General features: G+C 40.5%; 1 protein-coding gene across 1 annotated transcript in view; it reads left to right on the top strand.

Annotated features, from left to right (window-relative positions):
• Slc39a8 (solute carrier family 39 member 8) overlaps positions 1-19,545 on the top strand; it is a 61,062-nt gene that overhangs the window by 25,710 nt on the left and 15,807 nt on the right. The window contains exons 3-6 of the mRNA XM_032897275.1: positions 39-201; positions 6,323-6,492; positions 7,829-7,951; positions 8,756-8,926. Coding sequence (XP_032753166.1) covers positions 39-201; positions 6,323-6,492; positions 7,829-7,951; positions 8,756-8,926 — 627 coding nt within the window. The remainder of the gene's footprint in view (positions 1-38; positions 202-6,322; positions 6,493-7,828; positions 7,952-8,755; positions 8,927-19,545) is intronic.

The raw sequence follows: 19,545 nt of genomic DNA, 5'->3' as shown, positions 1-19,545 counted from the left end.
CGCATTCCAACCGTGTGCCTTTGTTTGCTCTGTTCCAGTGTCTGTCAGCGGAAGACATCTTTTCTCTTCATGGTTTCTCAAACGTCACCCAGATAACCAGCTCGAACTTCACTGCCATCTGCCCCGCGATCCTACAGCAGCTGAACTTTCATCCCTGTGAGGATCCACAGAAGCACAGCGTAAAGCCCAGTTTTTCCGAAGGTACCCAGATGCCCTTTCTCACTCCATAGGAAAGTCTGAGAGGCAGCGGGAGATGAAGCTCACGCACATCCTTTCCTCATTTATTGCTTTTAATTTAAGTTGTGAGAAACCTCCTGATAAAATAAGATTCAGCAAGTTTTTAGATAAGAATATTGGGAACTCATACAAACTTTATATGCAACACGCTTCTGCTTTTGGGATCAAAATTAAAATTAAATTAACAAATCATAAAGTAAATAATTAATAAAATAAAATAAAATTTATTTTAATTTAATTAAAATTCCACAATCCAGTTTTCTCTTTTTACTTATTCATTTAGTTTTTATTGTATAGATTCATCAAACATTGTGTTCTGTTACATATGGAATTTTCATGCAGATACACGATAATGCGTTGACCATATTTATCCCCAAACTTCCCTTCCTTCTCCCTTTCCCTCTTTTCCATCAAAGTCTTCTTTGTTCCCCTAAGAGCAATGGTCCTCACCTGTTCCTATTGACCTTTTAATCCAATTCTTCCTGTTGTGGTGATCCTGACCATAAAATTATTTTATTGCTACTTCATGCCTATAATTTTGCTATTGCTGATAGGTAGGATACCTGACATGCGACCCACAAGGCAGTCGCGTGGGACCTACAGGCTGAGAACCGGGACTCTAACGTTTTATTTCTACCTACATGTCATAAACGTCATTTTATGTATCACTGTGCAACCATTTCTTGATTTTAAACCATCTAAGGTGCGTACCAGGTTATGTATTAACTATTTGGTTTAATTGATGAGACAGTTGCTGTCACCTTTTGCCTGTCCTATTATTTGAAAACGTGTTAGTTTGTCTGCAGTTATGATGGAAGGCGTAGGAAAACCAACGCGTTGAACCCTTAAAACATGGAGTTTCTAACCTTTAAGCTTTGTACATGAAAGAAGACGTGGGAATTATAAATCTTTGCCAGAGTCTGTTTACATTTCCTTAAGATTTTTACATTGTGATACTTTACATTTTACATTTGAAAATAAGTGCAGTGACGTTTTTAATATGCTGTCATTACTAGCAATGAGGGCACAGACTTGCAGTTCAACTCCATGGTTTTCTGGCCATTCGGGAAACGTGCTTTTTACCTCAGTTTCCTCATCCCATCTGGCTCCTTTCTCACAGTGTTGTTACCAGGATTAAATGACAACACTAAAAATGCCTAGAACAATATTGGCTCTGTATTGCCTAAGGCCCACGATTTTAGGAAGTGACTTCAGGAAAAAAAATTCCTGACATTCATCTAAATCTGGATGAGGTGGCTTAGGCCTGTAATCTTAGCACTTCAGAGCCTGAAACAGGAGGATCACCATGAGTTCCAGACCAGTCTGGGCTACAGAGGAAGACTTGGTGTAAGAGTGAGAGTGGGAGAGAGCAAGAAAGAGAGAACAAGAAAGCGAGATGATAGATGACAGAGAGATATGACAGATAGATGATAGATAGATGATAGATAATACATAGATGATAGCTAGATGGTAGACAGACAGACAGACAGACAGAGATATAGGTGTTTTCTAACTCTAGCTGTTCAGGATACTTTATGTCAGGTAGAGCCAAGAGCCAAGAACAGGAAGTAGGAAGCAGGAAGTGAGAGAGATCTCTAGGGTCAACACTGCAAAGCCATAAAGTAGAAAAGTCAATAGTTCTCAGTTTCGAGATCAGAAAGGTGCCAAATATTTGGACAGAGAACCCAACAAAGAGAGTGGAGTGCTTGTCTCTGCTGATCTGTTTAGTTTGGCAATGGATTGTCATTTGATGCGCTACTTCATAGTTTTATTTTAGTGCACATGTGTGGTCTTGAGCAATTGTCCAGCATCTGTCTGCCTGAGTCACTCCGGCAGGTGTAATCTCAGCTCCTTTTTTGGAGAATTGTGGGTAGCACTGAAATGAGCCAATATAAGTGACTGGACCACTGCGTGGTACAACTTGAGAAGATTATGTCTTTGATCTTTTTGTGTATGCACATGTGTCTATGCATGTCTAGGAGTATGTATGGAGAATATAAACATGTATGGGGCGGAGGACCCTTGTATGATTTGGGGGGGTCAGAGGATGATGCCAGTCCTGATCTATCACTCTCCATTCTTTTGAGACATGGGTTCTCACTGACCCTGAGCTTAGGCTGGTCATCAAGTCCCAGCCATTCTCCTGTCTCTAGATGAGCTAAGATCTTCATGGATGTGCAGCAAGCACTTGAATCTAAGATTTGTCCTTAGCTTCTTATACACGGCCATAGGTTCAGGGACTTCCCCTGCCCTTCTGTAATGTTACTTTCTCACAGGGAAATTAAAATTAAAACTAACCAAATTTAGTAGATTCTGAATATAACTTCTCACTGCTTGTGAGTTGAGCTTCTAAGGTCATCCGAGAGACTAAGAAATCAAAATAAATCTAATTCATAGTTCTGGATATGTTTGTATTGACAATAAGGTAGTCTCAGAGATCTTACATTTTATCATTTTTTTTGAAGTTGCCTTTCATTTGTCTTATAAAACCACAATAATATATGCAGTCAAACACAATGATAAATTTACTTCTTTGGGAGAGAAATTAATCATATCTTAGTAGTACTTAAAGCTCCAAAATTGCTTCGTTTCTGGATGAGTTCATGCAGAACTACTTAATTCCTATAAGATAGAAGTATCATAGACTCTTACTTGAGGCGGCCTTGAAGATCATACCGTCCAACACAATACAACCAACGAGGGAGCCGTGAACCCGAGAGAGATGAAATCGATGCTGCAGAGTGAGTCCGTCTAGGACCGCAGGAACACAGTCTTTTTCTCTGCTTATCGAAAGGATAGGGAGGCAGGAGAAGCAGGATCTCAACGCTTGGCCATGCTTTATTGGAAGTGCCACACACACACCTGTGCACACACATACATCAGCATGCACACACGTATACACACATGTACCACCATGCTCAAGCTCACACACACACACACACACACACACACACACACCTGTGTGCACACATACATCCGCATGAACACACATGTATAACACATGCACCACTATGCTCAAGCTTACACACACACACACACACACACACCTGTGTGCACACATACATCTACATGCACACACATGTATACACACATGCACTGCCATGCTCAAGCTTACACACATACACGTGTGCATACATACATCTTTATGCACACACATATGCTCTCTCATGCTCAAGCTTATACACACACACACACACACACACACACACACACACACACACACACACACACACACACACAGATGCAACCAGTGGGGAGGGAATCTAGAATCTGAGTTGTCTGGCAGAACCAAAACTTTTGTTTGTGGGTAGAGTGGTTTCCCTTTGTCCCTCAGAATTGGCTGGTTTGAGCTATCTCAAGGCACAGGACAGTTTAGAAAAAAATGGGGGAGGGCTAATTAGTTCTTGCCACAGGATGCTCCCTCACTCCAAGGTTTAAAGTCCCAATGAAAGGTTTCTTCTGGTATGTGGGAGTCCTCTAAGTCTTTTTCTTTAGAGGGAGAAGAATCATGAAGTTGGCCATTTTAAATATTTAAGTGAAAAAGCACATAATTCTATCTAGAACTTTTTTCTCTGTCCGTCTGTCTGACCATCTGTCTACCAGGGATCTATCTGATGCTTACTTCTTCAAAAAGGTTTCCATAGATACCTTGCTAAGGGGGACAGAGGGCCCAGGGCTTTTAACTCTAAGCCCATTCTACTCACTGCATAAGAGTGAACTCAAGGAAGGAAGAAGTCTGTTTACTCAGTGTTTTGGAAATAATAATAAACAACATATGTTGAAGGTGTGGTATATCCAGGAACAATGTTATTTATTTTACTTTTGTAAAACACTGTGCTGTATGTATGTATGTGAACCATGTATATGCCTGGTACCCCAAGAAGTCAGAAAAGGACACTGGATGCCCTGAAACTGAGTTACAGATAGTTGTCAGCCCCCGTTGTGGGGCTCAGACAACCAAACCAGGGTCCTCCACAAGAACAGCCAGTGTTTTTTAATTGTGATCAATCACTCCAGCTCTTTTTTATTTTCCCCATATTTATATCTAAAGATCAATTTTAAAGTTAATGTCTGTGTGTCTTTGCATTGTGAGCCTGTTTGAATGGGAGCCAAGAGGCCATAAGAGGAAGCTGGCAATTGAACTCTGGTCCTCTACAAGAGCAGCAACTACTTTTAGCCCAAATCCAGTTTTATCTGTGTGATTTGAGCTTATAGGGACTCTATGTTCTGGGTTCTATAACTGTGCAAGGAAGGTGGTAGCATCTGCCTTGCAAAGCTTTGTTGGTTTAATGAGATAGAAGACATTGATGGCTGAGCACAGCAGCTGATATGACAGACACTTGCTGGGCGCTGGGTGTTACTACTCTGACAGGGCCAGAGAGAAAAGTGGCCCAACATTTAAGTGATGTTTTCTGGTGGCCACACGGAGGCAGCTTTCCCATCTTCCAGACAGTGCCCTGTGCCACGTGTGGCTTGGTTGTACTGGTCCTGGTTTATCTCAGACCACACTGCTGATTATCCTGTTGCATGCCAAGCCTCTACAGTCCAGATGATGAGCAGCGCATCTAGTCAAGCATCAAACTAGGATAGCATTTGTCATTGTGCCCCGCCCCCACACCCAGCATCATTTATTGAGTGGCCATTGGGCATGTGAATGAGAGATGAACCGTCTCTATGTGTTGCCAGCATCACCCAGTCTCCCTCTGGGCTTGGCAAGGTGAGCTATGCAATATAACTGTTCCCTCTACTCCCGTGTGGTCACTATCTGTGTTCTCAGGGCACCGGCTGACTCCAGATTCCAGGAAGCCCAGCTGGCGAGAGCTCAGGAGTATTTTGTTTTGAAAAATTAGAAGAATTTCTTTTTTTTTTTTTTCGGAGCTGGGGACCGAACCCAGGGCCTTGCGGTTGCTAGGCAAGCGCTCTACCACTGAGCCAAATCCCCAACCCCTAAGAATTTCTTTTAAGGTAGATTTCAGGGCTCTTCAGACAAATGTTTATGAGAAACCCAATGTTGGCATGATGGTGGTCAGTTTGAAGCGACGCCATCCCCACTCACCTTGGCAGCAGTTTACGTCATCTTTCCCTTGAATCTCACAGTACCTCTATTCTTCTAAAAGGCCACTGTTTGGAATCAGGGTTTCTCTGTATAACAGGACCCTGGCTATCCTGGATTTCTGCAAGTGAGTCCTGTCTTGGACTCACTTTGCAGACGAGGCTGGCCTTGAAATTCACAGAGATCTGTCTCCCTTTGCCTTCCAACTGCTGGGATTAAAGGTCTGTCACAAAAGGCTACATTTTAAAGTCAGCCCTGAGCTGCAGATGAGGTGAGGTACCTGGAACCTCTACATTGTACAGGGCGGATCATTTGTCCTTCTTCAGATACTCTCCAGTTCCCTGTAAGCTCTACACTCGTCACTTAAATCAGAAGCACATTTTCACATTTCCTTTCCTTTGGAGACATGATGTCATATAACCCGGGCTAGCCTTGAACTTGCAATGCAGATGAAGGTGACTTTGAAATGGTGATTCTCCCAATTCTACCTCCCAAGTGCTGGGATTACAGACATAAACCACCACGCTGAGCTTGTGAAATTCTGGGGACTGGACTCAGGGCCTCTTGCATGATAAATTAAGTGTTCCATCAACTAAGCTGGACCCCAGACCCTACAAACATGATTCCTATTAATGTTCAGTCCACTGCATGTATGGTCTCAAATTTCTATATAAATTTCAATGAGAAATTTTAGTTTTGAAGAAGGTATTTGTCGAAGACTTTAAAGAATAAGTGTTTCGGGGCTGGAGAGATGGCTCAGCGGTTAAGAGCACCCGACTGCTCTTCCAGAGGTCATGAGTTCAATTCCCAGCAACCACATGGTGGCTCACAACCATCTGTAATGGGATCCGATGCCCTCTTCTGGTGTGCCTGAAGACAGTGACAGTGTACTCACATAGATAAAATAAATAAAATCTTTCAAAAAAAAAAAAAAGAATAAGTGTTTCAAGGTTAGTATGCTGTGATGCAGTTAATGTGCATCTGAGTCCTTGGTTGTAACTAATTTTTACTCTTTTTCCCTTTTTTCTATAGTCTGGGGCTATGGATTCTTGTCAGTGACAATCATCAATTTGGCCTCTCTCCTGGGGTTGATTTTAACCCCCTTGATAAAGAAGTCGTATTTCCCCAAGATTTTGACTTATTTTGTGGGGCTGGCTATTGGGACCCTTTTCTCAAATGCCATTTTCCAGCTTATTCCAGAGGTAAGGGGGTGGGATGTGCATTTCTGTGACTAACTGCTTCTTTTAAACACTTTAGCAAATTCTGCATTTTAGCCTTCATAATATCCACCACCTTTTATGAGGGATTTAGAAAGCTTTGGATAAAGATATCAGAAACACAGCAAGTGGGAAAGAGTATCTCATGCTTCAAGGAATGTTGGAGTCAGAGACAAAATTACTGTTCTACGAGGGCAGCCATTAGGACATGCATGTTCAGACAACCATGCATGCTAGGTTGCCATGGAGAACTCCACACTTCACTTTTCTGCAGTTTAATTGTGCATTTTTTTAAAGACTCTCTAATGTTTAAATGTATTGAAGATAGACGACAGAATTCCCTTCTGTCTTTACTACAACTCGACAAGATGAGAGGTTAACTGTGTGTTCTGTTGACAGGCCCCTTCCCCAATTTTTTTCAATTGACTAAAAGGAGAAGATCAGTCATGGGTTAGTAAATACAGAACAGCTTATTTATTTCCTTTGATTGAAGTGTATTACTTGATAATGAGTACAGTTGTTATCACTTACTATTTACTTATGCAATATGCAATGTGCATGCCTTATTTCCTATCTGTTATGGCCATATAAAAAAAGAACTAGTGAAAGAAAAGAAAGAGAGTGCATCCTAAAAGTGGATGAGAGAAATTCATATGCACAGAGATCACATCTCCCCATGTATTCTGCACATGGAAGGAGTGAGAGGCAAGCCCCAGAGAGAAGGCAGAGTTCAGACTGTGCCCCTCTTTTAAGTTTTACAAAATAACAAAAACTTCTAGTTTTTAATCTGTAGGTAAAAATGAGGCCTGCATTCTCAGAGTTATAGTTTTTATTAGTATTTGTGTAGAAAGAACCCAAGAGAAATACTTACCTAAAACCCTCAAATGTAAAGAAGAAAACTGAAACTCTAAGAAGATTTACTGACTTGAGGACAGCCATGTAATTGGCTAGTTACCAATGAGAGTCACAACAAACTTTTTAAAATTAGAAAAGCATTTGCATCTCGTGTTTAGGGCAGCGTTGTGTTCATATATGTGCAGTTAGTATCGTGTGTGCTTGTAACTTACTTAAGGTAAATATTGCTGTGGATGCTCGAGAGAGGAATCTGTAAGTCTGGGGGGTTTTACTTCGTGGGGTGACTGCTACTAGGAAGGTTTTAATGCACTGTGTGTGGTCTGGTTATTCATGTTTCAGAGTATTTATTTCAAGGGTGGACTTAGAACTTCAGGAAAATTGTATACTATGAAAGCATGGCATTGTTTTCCAGGAGTCCATTAGACCATTTGGTTTTATCTGAATTGTTCTGTCTCCCCCTCTTTAGGCATTTGGATTTAATCCCAAAATTGACAATTATGTTGAAAAGGCAGTTGCTGTGTTTGGTGGATTTTACATGCTTTTCTTTGTTGAAAGAACACTTAAGATGCTACTGAAAACGTACGGCCAGGTAAGCGGGCTTGACTGGAGACATTTGATAGCTTGCTTTTCCAGGCTTCCTAACAAAGGCAAGAATTGTGAATTATGTGAACAGTCTGACTGTTAAACTAGCAGATATGAGGAGACTAAAAGTCAGTATATTGACAAGTATAAGAAAAATACCCAACTCATATAGAATTTGAAACAATTAACCCCAATTTAATGCAAAATAGTAGGTGTGGATAGTTTGTATTTTATACTTTATACTTATTTAATATCAATTAAATAACAACACATATGTCCCCTATCACAGAGAAAGCAGGAACCATGGAACCTACTAATAAGAATCTGTTTAAAAGAAGAAATGCTAGTACTTTCAAGAGATTACATTGCAGATAGACTAGATTCTTTTATAAATGAAAAACACGATGACATTTCACAGTCTGCCCTCATACTTGCTTTTACTCAGTGGTTCACCATAGCTTGAATGGAAACTGAGGCCCAGATAGCTATGAGCCTGTGATGCTAATATTAGGACTTTTCTGTTCATATATATATATATATATATATATATATATATATATATTCATTTATGCATTTAGGACTGCATGTTAATAGGACCATAAAGATGGCCAAGATTTTTTTCTCTAGAGCCCACAGTTCCATTCATTTTATTATTCAGTTGTTGTTTTTGATAAAAATTAATTACTGGATTACTTCAATAATTCAATAAAAATTAATTATATTAAAAAGTAAATAAAAAACAATGGATCATTTTCTGATCTACATGAGTCATCTTTTCTTCTTATAACCTACTTGCATTATTCACATGCAGAATGACCATACTCACTTCAGGAATGATGACTTCGGTTCTAAAGAAAAATCCCATCAGCCCAAAACGTTGCCATTACCTCCTGTCAATGGAGTGACATGCTATGCCAACCCCGCTGTCACTGAGCCTAATGGACACATCCACTTCGACACTGTCAGTGTTGTGTCCCTCCAGGTATGTCATGCTGATTGCATTTTTCCTTTACTCTACTGTGTGATTTTCACTACAAAGATAGCAGGGAATGCAGTAGAGTCAGTATTTTATGTGCTCATATGTTAAGCATGCCTACTTTCAGCAGATGAGACACTGTGCGCTCTTTCTGCTCTCCGTCTGGATGCTTAAGCCCACGAAGTGAAGAAACTGTGAATTCTTGGTTCTCCAAGGTTGTTTAGCGGTATAAGAACCTCCTGTTAGATTTATACAGTACCTCTAGCAAAATTAACTCTGGACCTTTCTCCCACTTCAATTCTTTCAAGGTCCCAAACCAAAGGATGCTCTGAGTGATCTTGAAATTGCAGGAAGATTCAAAGGTTTCAAAAGCTGTGTTCGTTAATTAACTGACTTAAAATTTATATTTGCACTGTCTGAAGAATATTAATGGGTACCATTTTTAAAGCAAGTATTTCACAGCAGGTAATATGTTATTACCTGCTGTGAAATACTTATTGATTTTATCTCATCATTTTTTTTTGTAAAAACTACTGAATGTAGAGGTTATTCTCTATGTATTATGACCATTTTTCATTTCAAGTGAAAGAAATCAAACTCAAATTATCTATGGCCAAAGGATTAATTGTTGGGAAGGAAACTGGTATCTTGTATGGGAAAGCCAAGCTGCTGGGACAGAACTATCACCACCATCAGTATCATCCACACCATCAGGACCATCAGGACCATCAGGACCATTAATACCATCAGGACCCTCAAGACCATGAAGACCATCAGCACCATCAGCACCATCAGGACAATTAGGACCATTAACACCATCAGGACCATCAGTACCATCAACACCATTAGGACCATCAGCACCATCACGACCATCAATCCATCAGCACCATCAGGACCATCAGCACCATCAGCACCATCAGGACCATCAGGATCGTTAGTAGTCCTTCTCCTCCACAAGCATCTCAGCATCATTTTGTTCCTATCACCTGGACAATCCCCCTTCCACAAATGGGAAACAGCCATGGGTAGCTCCTGAGACTGATAATTTCAGTATTCAGTATTCAGTATTAAAAACTTCCTGTTTTTAAACCCCCAATTCCTTGTAAGCACCCTCTTGGTCTGCTTTCTACTTGGTGGTTACTTTAGACTGAATGAAGTGTCAGGATCTTAGTCAGGCTTTGAAGGAACACTAGTGCTAAACTAACAGGAAGTTAGTTATTGTGGTATGGCAAATGATACTTTTAACTAAGATTTTAAAGAGAATATGGAAATGTCCTAAATAGGTAATTTTACATCGTACTCACAATTGATATTTTATTGAGTGTTCCAGGTCTGTGCCTTTAACAATAGACTAATTATCTTACCACCCCATAAACTAAAGGACAAATACCGTTTTAATTAGGATGCAGGGACTTAGAGATGTTAACCAACCCAATATAGAATACAGATGGAGTAGACAGATGATTAAAAAAGGGTGCTGGGAGGACAGAGCCACTGGTGTGCACTGTAATTATCATCAGGCAGATGGAGAGGATAAATCTTCATATGACTCATCCGGAAAATGCAGATCCACAACTACCAAGTTGAGCATACTAGAAAAGTGAGCAGTTGAGATGAGAAGGAAAAACAACCGAGGAAAATGCAAAGTAGAAAAGAAATATTTGAAAACCATTGTTGAGGGGGAAAAAAACCAACAGAACAAAGACACTTGAGTTTCTTCCTGGAAATAAACTGTGCTTGATCATATCCTCCTCCCAGTGGATGAAGGGAAATTCTCAAGTGTGTTTGAAATAGCTTTATGTTAATAATAAACCAACTGGAAATTATCTCAGGTGGTGTAATGAATGATGGTTTTAATTAAGATTTACCAGAGGACATCCTAATATCCAAATAGATGATTTCCTGTAGTACTTAAAAATGGACACTTTTAATGTGCTCCAGGTTTGTGTCTGAACAGTAGATGACTTACCTGATTTGAGCCTCATAAACTACGGTTAAGCACAGTTACGGTTAGGCTACTGGGACTAAGAGATGCCGAGTAAGCTAAGGACACACACCTTCTGAGAGCTGAAGCTTGCCTAGCACTGAGGATGCTAGCACTGAGGATGCTAGCGCTGAGGATGCTAGCACTGAGGATGCTAGCGCTGAGGATGCTAGCACTGAGGATGCTAGCACTGAGGATGTTAGCACTGAGGATGCTAGCACTGAGGATTGCCTAGCACTGAGGCTGTTGGACGGTGCGTTCTGACACGTTTTGCCGGTCTTCCTTCTTCACAATGTGAGAGACAACCACATTGGTGCTCCGTTCAATACTATTTATTCCACTAGGAGAGGAGAGATGGATTAGCTCAAGAGCATTGTTTTCTGAGGACATGATTATGCAGGGTGCCATACAGTGGGTCCTTGTGAAATCATGGCCAAAATTTGGTGATGACGCCAAAGAACCAGTCAAGTAAGCTGCCAGTTTAAACACTGATGAATGGATCTTTTACACCAGTCATGGAGACACAGATCTATAAACTCAACCCTTAAGAGGCTTAGGCAGGAAAATTGCAAGGTGAAGGCCAGTCTAGGCTCCAGTGAGCTCAAGGTCAATCTGGCTTTGTGAAATCCCATCTCAAAACAAGTGAAGCAAAAGAAAGAGGGTTGTACCATAGTGGTGTAACTGCTTAGTCTGGGCAAGGCTAAGTTTAATCCTCAGAGAAACCATGTCTTAAAACAGATAGACAGACAGACAGACCAACCAATTTAAAGGGCTAGTGACCATATTAACAGAGAACAGTTGTGGGATTGATCTCTTCTTCTGTGATGTGACGTAGGTTCTGGGAATTGAAAGCAGGTCATCAGGCCAGCAGCACCCTTATCTCCTGAGCCATCTTGCTGCTCCCCACCCCGGACATTTCCCTTTTAACTAGTCAAATTGCTGGAAAGCTTGGGCTAATTAAGGTATTAAGACTCTTGCTTTAGAATTAACTTTGCCTGAGGATGCTTCCAGTAAGTCTAAGTTCCACTACAAAGGTGGGTCTCTTCCTTTACATAGTTTAAATACATCAACGAGATGACTAATCGTACTGAACTTGTGCAGATTTTTCTTCATTTTCCAGTAAATACTGAGTACTTGCTCAGGGCCCTAGGCACAGGGGTTTTGAGGCAAACATATTCTCCTACCTTCTAGTCAATGTAGTAGAAATAGTAGAAACAGGGAAACCAGAAGCTATGAGGAAACAATAAATATTTTGATGAAAATAAACCCTGGTGATTGACGGGAAGGTGTGGGAAATTCTTTCAACAGAACAATCAGGAAAGATTCTCTCAAGAGGTCAGTGGAGGGTAATGAGAAGGAATCTGAGAAGAGAGTATTCTGACAATATATAGAATAGACAATCCCATCTTGCAAACAGGAGGTCTGGGATGATAATGTATGAGATTCCTGAATGTCAACATGACACACCCGTGACATGATTCCCCCAGTTTTGAAATAGAAATTATTGGATTTTCATACCAACATCAACAATGAATCCATGAGCAGAGAAGAACAAGGTTAGGACTCTAGACCTGAAGAGGGAAGAGAAGATATGGCCCTGGATGCTACCTGTGAACCAGGTATCATGAGCTGCCTAAGCAGTATTGACAATGATTTCTTACGAGGATTGTTTTGTGAACATTTTGCTGAAGGGATAGACACAGAGGAACAAAAGTGTAAACACACTGGCCAGCCTACTGCTATTTCTAATGTGCTTTAGATTATCCAGAAATATGAACAGAATTTAAGGAGCAAAGTTGAAGGCCTGGCATTGCTTCACGAGGCAGCAGGTGCTGTGTGGTAAGATATAAGTAATAAACTTATCTTGATAAAAAGTGTTTTCTGGTATTAAATACGACAAAAGTAATTTATTCTAGATTACCCATTAAAATGATGGAACAGTACTTAAAACTCGTTTGTTCGAATTCAAGTATGAGTTCAAGAATTGAGTTGACAATGTTGGATGCTAGTGTTTAAACAGAGTTAACTTTTTTTCAAAGTTGAAAATTGAAGAAACTATTTAAATTATGAGTCAAGAAAAGTACTTTAAGTTGATATGACATTGATAGGACACAAATTATATAGTAATCTAGGTTTTAAATTGTAATTTTTGGGTTTTTTTTGAAATAGAAGAATGAAAGAAATATCACAGTGTAATTAAAAAGTATGTCTAAAGAATGTTGTATTTTTAAATTTATTCAACCAGTTCTGCTTTATCACAGAATAATCAGAGAAGCAAGAAAATTGAAATTTAGTAGCCTATGGTATTTTGTGTTCCATCATACACCTATAGCTTTGAAGAGTTTAAAAATTGCTGTCATCCAAACATGTATGTATCACAGAAAGATGTTGGAAAGGAGTTGACAGTTTTCATTTCTAACTTTTTAGGTATTTAGACAAACACAGATTTCTCAGCACCTAGTAAGTGTGAAACAGTAGTGCGCGTGACATGTGGGGTGTGCGCACGTGCTCAGTTCTCACTAGGTGATGTGTCACCTCCTACCCTCGAGGTTGATTTGTTCCCTTCTCTGATATGGGGAGGGGTAAACCTCTCTATGTGGAACTTTTCTTCCTCTAGGACACACAGCTTGGAAATAGAAGCTGTTACTACTAGATCTTTCTTTAGCCGTAGGAACGTTAGGCCTTGGTGTCTTGTGTTATGCTTCTAGGCCACTAGAGGGATCGTCTAGTTCATTCCTCTTGCAGTGTGCAACATCTCCTACCAATTTTATAGGAAGGGGAAAAATTACTCTGCCATTTACAGAAGTTGATTACTGTGCATGTTATGTTTAAAATGGAGACACAGTGAAGTGGAATTTATCCACCATGCAGGTGATGTCAGGGAGCGGAGTATATCAATGGCTGATATAAAGTGATACTCCACAAATAAGAATCTCTGTGAGAGTCTTACAGATTTAAATACATTGAGTCACCTAGTAAGTATTTCCCAAGTATCTAATGTGTTCCTGGTATTCTTCTAAGTACTGCTAATGTGTCAGAGGTGTGGAGGGACAAACTCTCTGCCCTTTGGTATGTAACATTCAAAAATGTTACAAATGTCACCGAGAAATGAAATCTCTCTCTCTCTCTCTCTCTCTCTCTCTCTCTCTCTCTCTCTCCTTCCTCCCTTCCCTCTCTCCACCCCCCCTCCATTGACCTGGAACTGGAAGCTGTATATGAGAGTATGTACAGCTCATTTTTTGGTTGTTGTTTTGTTTTGTTTGTTTGTTAATTTTTGTGGGAGGAATGGATCATTTTTTTCTTTCCTTTGGATTGGAGGGTGAGAAGAAGGCTGGAGTATATTCCTGGATATCTGTGTTTGGAGAAGTATACTGGGTCACTAAAAGTATTATGACTGCATTTCTGTCTTCAGCATAGTCCTCAATTTCAGTCCTGTTTGCTTTGCCATGAATGCGGCTCTTGGATTCAACTTTCCCAAAGGGGAAAAAAAGTCTTCAGTCATGGTTGAGGGCTACCTGGATGTTCTGGCTTAGAAAAACAGGATCTGGGGTTCCTAAGGTGCCCCAGATGGATATAATGTCAACCCTGTCATTTTTAGTCCTACCCCCATGCTGTGTGCCACCTATCACGTATTTGCTATTTTTAAAATTAAAACAGTATTTTTTGAGGCTGTCTCTTCAGGTAGTCCAGAAATTCATGGTCGTCCTGCTTTTTCATTCCAAGTGCTGGGATTATAGGACTGAGCTACGCCCCCTGCCTCTGTTTGCTATTTTAAATCAAATAATCCAAACGTCCTATCACTTACAAAACAAAAGCGAGCTAGTTTCCTGGAGGTGTCTGTGCTAGGAATTGAATGATAAGGAAGCACAATGTCAAGATTCAGTTAAGAAGAGAACTCAGAAGGGCCGAACTGAAGGATTTTTGCCTTAAATTTTTTTTAAAATAAAATATAATTTCATCAGTTCCTCCCTTTAACCCTTCCCAAGTCCCTTCTCTCCAACCCTTTCTTTTTTTTTGGTTCTTTTTTTTTTTTTCGGAGCTGGGGACCGAACCCAGGGCCTTGTGCTTCCTAGGTAAGCGCTCTACCGCTGAGCTAAATCCCCAGCCCCTCTCCAACCCTTTCGATATTCCACCTTTACTCACTCTCAAATCGGTGACCTCTTTTTCTTTGACTATTATTGCACATCTATAAATACACACACACACACACACACACACACACACACACACATCACCTACTGAGTCACTGTAGTGTTGTGTGTGTGTTTGTATGATTTTAGGGCTGACCACGTTGTATTAGAGGAGCAAGGAGGTCTACTTCGTAGTCGATGCTGTTTACTCTTTGCAACTCTACTGAGCAGCACAGGGCCGAATCCTGTCTGTGAGAAGTATCTTAGGTTCCTCGGTGGTCAAGTCAACCTGAGAGCTCCTCCTGGGGCCTTGTATCCCAGCTTCCTGCTCTACTTCCTCCACACAGTTTCCTAATGGCAGCATTGCTCTAAGTTCTCATTACAGAAGAACTTCAGGAACAAAGCTGGCAGTGAATGGAGAAACGCCTGCAGAATGAATCCTTGCTAATTTTGACTCTATCATCACAGGGCTGGTCAATTAATTACAATTCGTTCCTTTTGGTTATAGGCTAGGCTGTAGACTATCTTGACAATATCTATAAAAACTCTCTTTGAGGTGATTTTTTTTATGTATACACGATTCTAAAGTTCTAAACTAATGGTTTAAATTTTAAGATCTATAAAATAATGCCAATCTAAAGCCGTCCTCTTCCGTAATGGACGAGCCACATTACTCCCCATAGGTGGTGGCGGGTTTTCTTAGGATCTCCCCACACTGTGCCCGCTGCTGCAGCCTTGTTTGCTAGTGTACGTTCTGAAATCAGCGAGTGCATTTATCTAAACATGTTCTATACAAAATTGCTTTCACTAATCAAGCAAGACTTATCCCTATTTAGGAGAATTAGTGAGGTTTTACTCAATTAGGCTTGATGTCAAGTTAATTTTTCCCCCATTAGTATAATGAAGAATTGCTATGTTGCTCCATTATGCGTGTGGATTGTTAAAAAGTTGAAAATTAATGCCAAACATTTTTTTTTAATTTGGAAAACAAGGAGAGAAGTGAGAGGTTTGAGTAAATTGTTCTGGATACAGTCCTGGGTAAAAGCTCCATTTGTAGCATGTAAAAGGTCAGTTGCAAACCAGCAGAAGCCGCGGAACACCTAGCTTGCATCCCACTGATGGAGGGTCTTCAACATCAGCTTTCTCATTGATTTTTAAAAATTACTTTGTAAAAGGTGTCTAACTTGTAATTGTCAGTCTTGCTAAAGTAGGCTCCTTCCTTCCTTCCTTCCTTCCTCCCTTCCTTCCTTCCTTCCTCTCTCCCTCCCTCCCTCCCTCTTTCCCTGCTTTCCTTCCTTTTTACTTTTGCTATTTATGCTTTCAAAACTATTTACTTTGTGCTCTGTTCTTTACATGCCTGCCACACCTTGCAGCCTGGGGATACTGAACCAGAACCTGGTGAGTTTACATCTGCTTGGTGGGTTGCATGATGGAAAGTTGGCCTAAGCAAGACGGGCTCTGTGGTTCCATGAATGGCATCCACGTTTCTTGACAAGGCTCTTGGGGGGCAGAAATTGTTCAATGCTTTAATTAATTCACGGTATATATTTTATATATCTAATTATCTATCTATCTATCTATCTATCTATCTATCTATCTATCTATAACAATTTTAGTGCCCATTCATAACAAAACAAATTCTCCAGGTTAGAATCAGACTGTCTGTTGGCTGGTAACTTTGATCATACTATATTTCTGTTTCTTTAGAGAAATTCAGTTATGAGAAGATAAACCCTATTAAACGAATGACTTGTTGTTTATGTTAACCAAGTCTCTGGTCTTTATCTTTGTCCAACATGCCTATCAGTGGTCCTTTATTAAGAAGAATTGTGAGTTCCAAGTTCCAATCAGGAGAGACCAGTGCCTGAGCTCGATTCTTTCTGTCAGCTGGTGTCAGGAGATTAAAAAAAGACTGTCTTTTGTTATCGAATCTCTTACTTAGTAATATCAAAGAGCTGAAAGAACCTGACCTCATGAAACCTTCAGTGGAGATCGGTAGAAGTTGGAAACATTCACTAGTGAAGAGAGCACACCAGTAAAGATGACATTTGAAGGTTCCTTAAGCCTTTTGTGGCTGTGATTTGATATTCTCTAGTTTTTCATACTTTTTTGCTAGATTATAAAATGCCTTTGGAAAACAACCCGAAGCGAGAGCTCAAACATCGTCCGTAGTTTTCCAGGCTTCAAAGCAAGACTCAAATCTGGAAATGGTGTTGCAGTTGGAAAGTAAAATTGTAATTTGCTCACTGGGTAGACGCCATGTTTGCAGAAACGGTTCCGATTTTGTGTATTTTATGTCTTAGCTTTAGCCCAGACTCCATAGTGTTGGACTCATATGAAAACAATAACAACCTTAAATTGAGTTTCTAGACTAACGTGCTACACTGCAGAAACATTTTATGCCCTACGACATCTTGCTTTATGCTTCATCTCGGAAGCTACATGGAAGTGTAGAAGCTGCCTTCGGACTATTGTTCTGTTACTCAGGCACTATCGTGTGATTATATGATCACCTCCATGTGCCAGACTCTGCTTTAGATACCAGAGGCACCACTGCAAAGAGATAACCATACAATCTTTGTGCTCACGGTGACGGAATACACAGCTTGGCATCATAGGACTGCAATGCTGTACATGGAAATAAAATGTGGTGTCCAAGTGACCACGTTGACTTGGGTGGTCAGAAGGGGTCTTTTTGAAGAGGACACATGTAAGCTCACCTCTCAATGGTGAGATGGAGCCGTCTCTGGAAATACTGCAGAGCAGTCTTGTTGACGGAGCCGACACCCAATGGCTTGTCTCTAGGTAGGACAGAACTTAATGGGTTTCAGGAACATAATGATGATCCTGAGTAGCTAAGAGCAGTGTGGATGCTGCTCCGCAATGACTGTAGAGAAAATTCTAGATGGAAACTCTTCACAGTATCTTCAAAGTATTATCATATTCTAACATAGTACTGATGATCTAAGCAGGATGGTGTTTCTCAAATCACTTTTTAATCAATATGATGAAATTAGAAGACTCAGCCAAGAAGGAAACTATAGTCTTCCACTTGTGCTTGCAGTTGGTACAACAGAATGAACGGGGCAGATTCCAAAGCCCACTCATTTTTTTTCTCACAGAGGCGGGAGTTACTCTATGTATCTGTGAAGTATCAGCAGGCCTCAGAACACCTCAGATCAGATCATAATATTCTATTCAAGAACAGATGCACTTCAGTCAATGACATTGCTCAAGATGGAAGCCAGGAAATAGTAATAAGACAGTTCCTGGACTCAGAAAACCTCAAAACTTTTGACATAAATGTCAGGGAACACTGTGTACTCAACATAATGATTAACTCTTTGGCTCCTCAAAACAACAACAGCAACAGAAACAGCAACAGCAACAACAACAACAACAGCAGCAACGGCAACAAAACAGGGTGCTGTCCCTTGGCTGTTGGTCTTTTTTTGTGCAGGTTTCTGAGTCAGAGAGTCTCTCAACTTCACTTAAAAAAATCCTGTATTTTATGTTTTTTAAACTGTATGATCCAGGTCAAGTCCTTGCTTCTAGTGTTTTTTTTTTTTTATTTAATTTTTTGCAGTTAGAAATTTAGCATCGTTTATGTCAGGTGAATCAGAAGATGCTTTTCAACTAATAACCATAAGCCCTTTTCTACTACCTTATTGATCCTCTCCAAATAATCTAAAGAAAGGGTGTATGTCTTACAAAGGAGGCAGGATGGCTGTCAGGGAAAGCCTTCTTAATCCCAGGGAGTCTCTGGGACATGTTGGCTGAACTCAGAGTTCAGTATCGTGCTTTCTCACTTGAGGTCTGCAAAACAATCTTCCTTCTGTTTGTTTAGTTACTGAACACTGGTTAACTTCCACGTACTGAGTTTTAAACAAATGAAAAAAAAAAAACCCTGCCTGTCAAGAGCATTTACTCTGGTTTCTAGGTTTTGAAGACAAGGAATGGGCAAACAGATGACGAATGCGTTTGTGCTTTCTGAGTCTTGTATTACACAGAGAAGCTGAGCAAGGAGAATTTCCTGGATGTTTATTCTATGCTGTATTCTTTGGAAGGATTCGAGTGGATGGTTCACGGGGTGACAATTTGTGGGTGTGTTCTGAGAGAAAACGTTCTTTCGCTCTGAGTATGCTCTTGCTTATCCAGCCAACAGATACTCGTGGAGTGTCTACCGTGCTAGATACTTGCTGGAGAGAAGGGAAGCCTCTGGGGACTAAGGCTCCCCATTCCCTGGAGATAAGACCTAACTTGCTTGGTATAGCATTCAGATCTTGTCTCCTTTCCTTTCTAGAGGTACGCCATATTACTCGGCCTCCCCATTCCTCAGCATCCTCCTTTGTAAATGGGAATAGTGTGCGTGGAAGATTTCTCTGAGGAGCAGATGGCCATACAGCAGCAGTCCTAGGACTGGAGGAAGTGAGGCGCTGTATGAGTTGTTCCCACCAATGTTCTGTGTGCTGTGTGCTCTGGGAGTAGATTCTGCATCTTCCACCTTAACT

The sequence above is a fragment of the Rattus rattus genome, chromosome 3, assembly GCF_011064425.1.
Source record: "Rattus rattus isolate New Zealand chromosome 3, Rrattus_CSIRO_v1, whole genome shotgun sequence".
Taxonomy (NCBI): domain Eukaryota; kingdom Metazoa; phylum Chordata; class Mammalia; order Rodentia; family Muridae; genus Rattus; species Rattus rattus.
The sequence above is the reverse complement of the archived record's forward strand: the minus strand, read 5'-3'. Positions and strand labels throughout refer to the sequence as shown.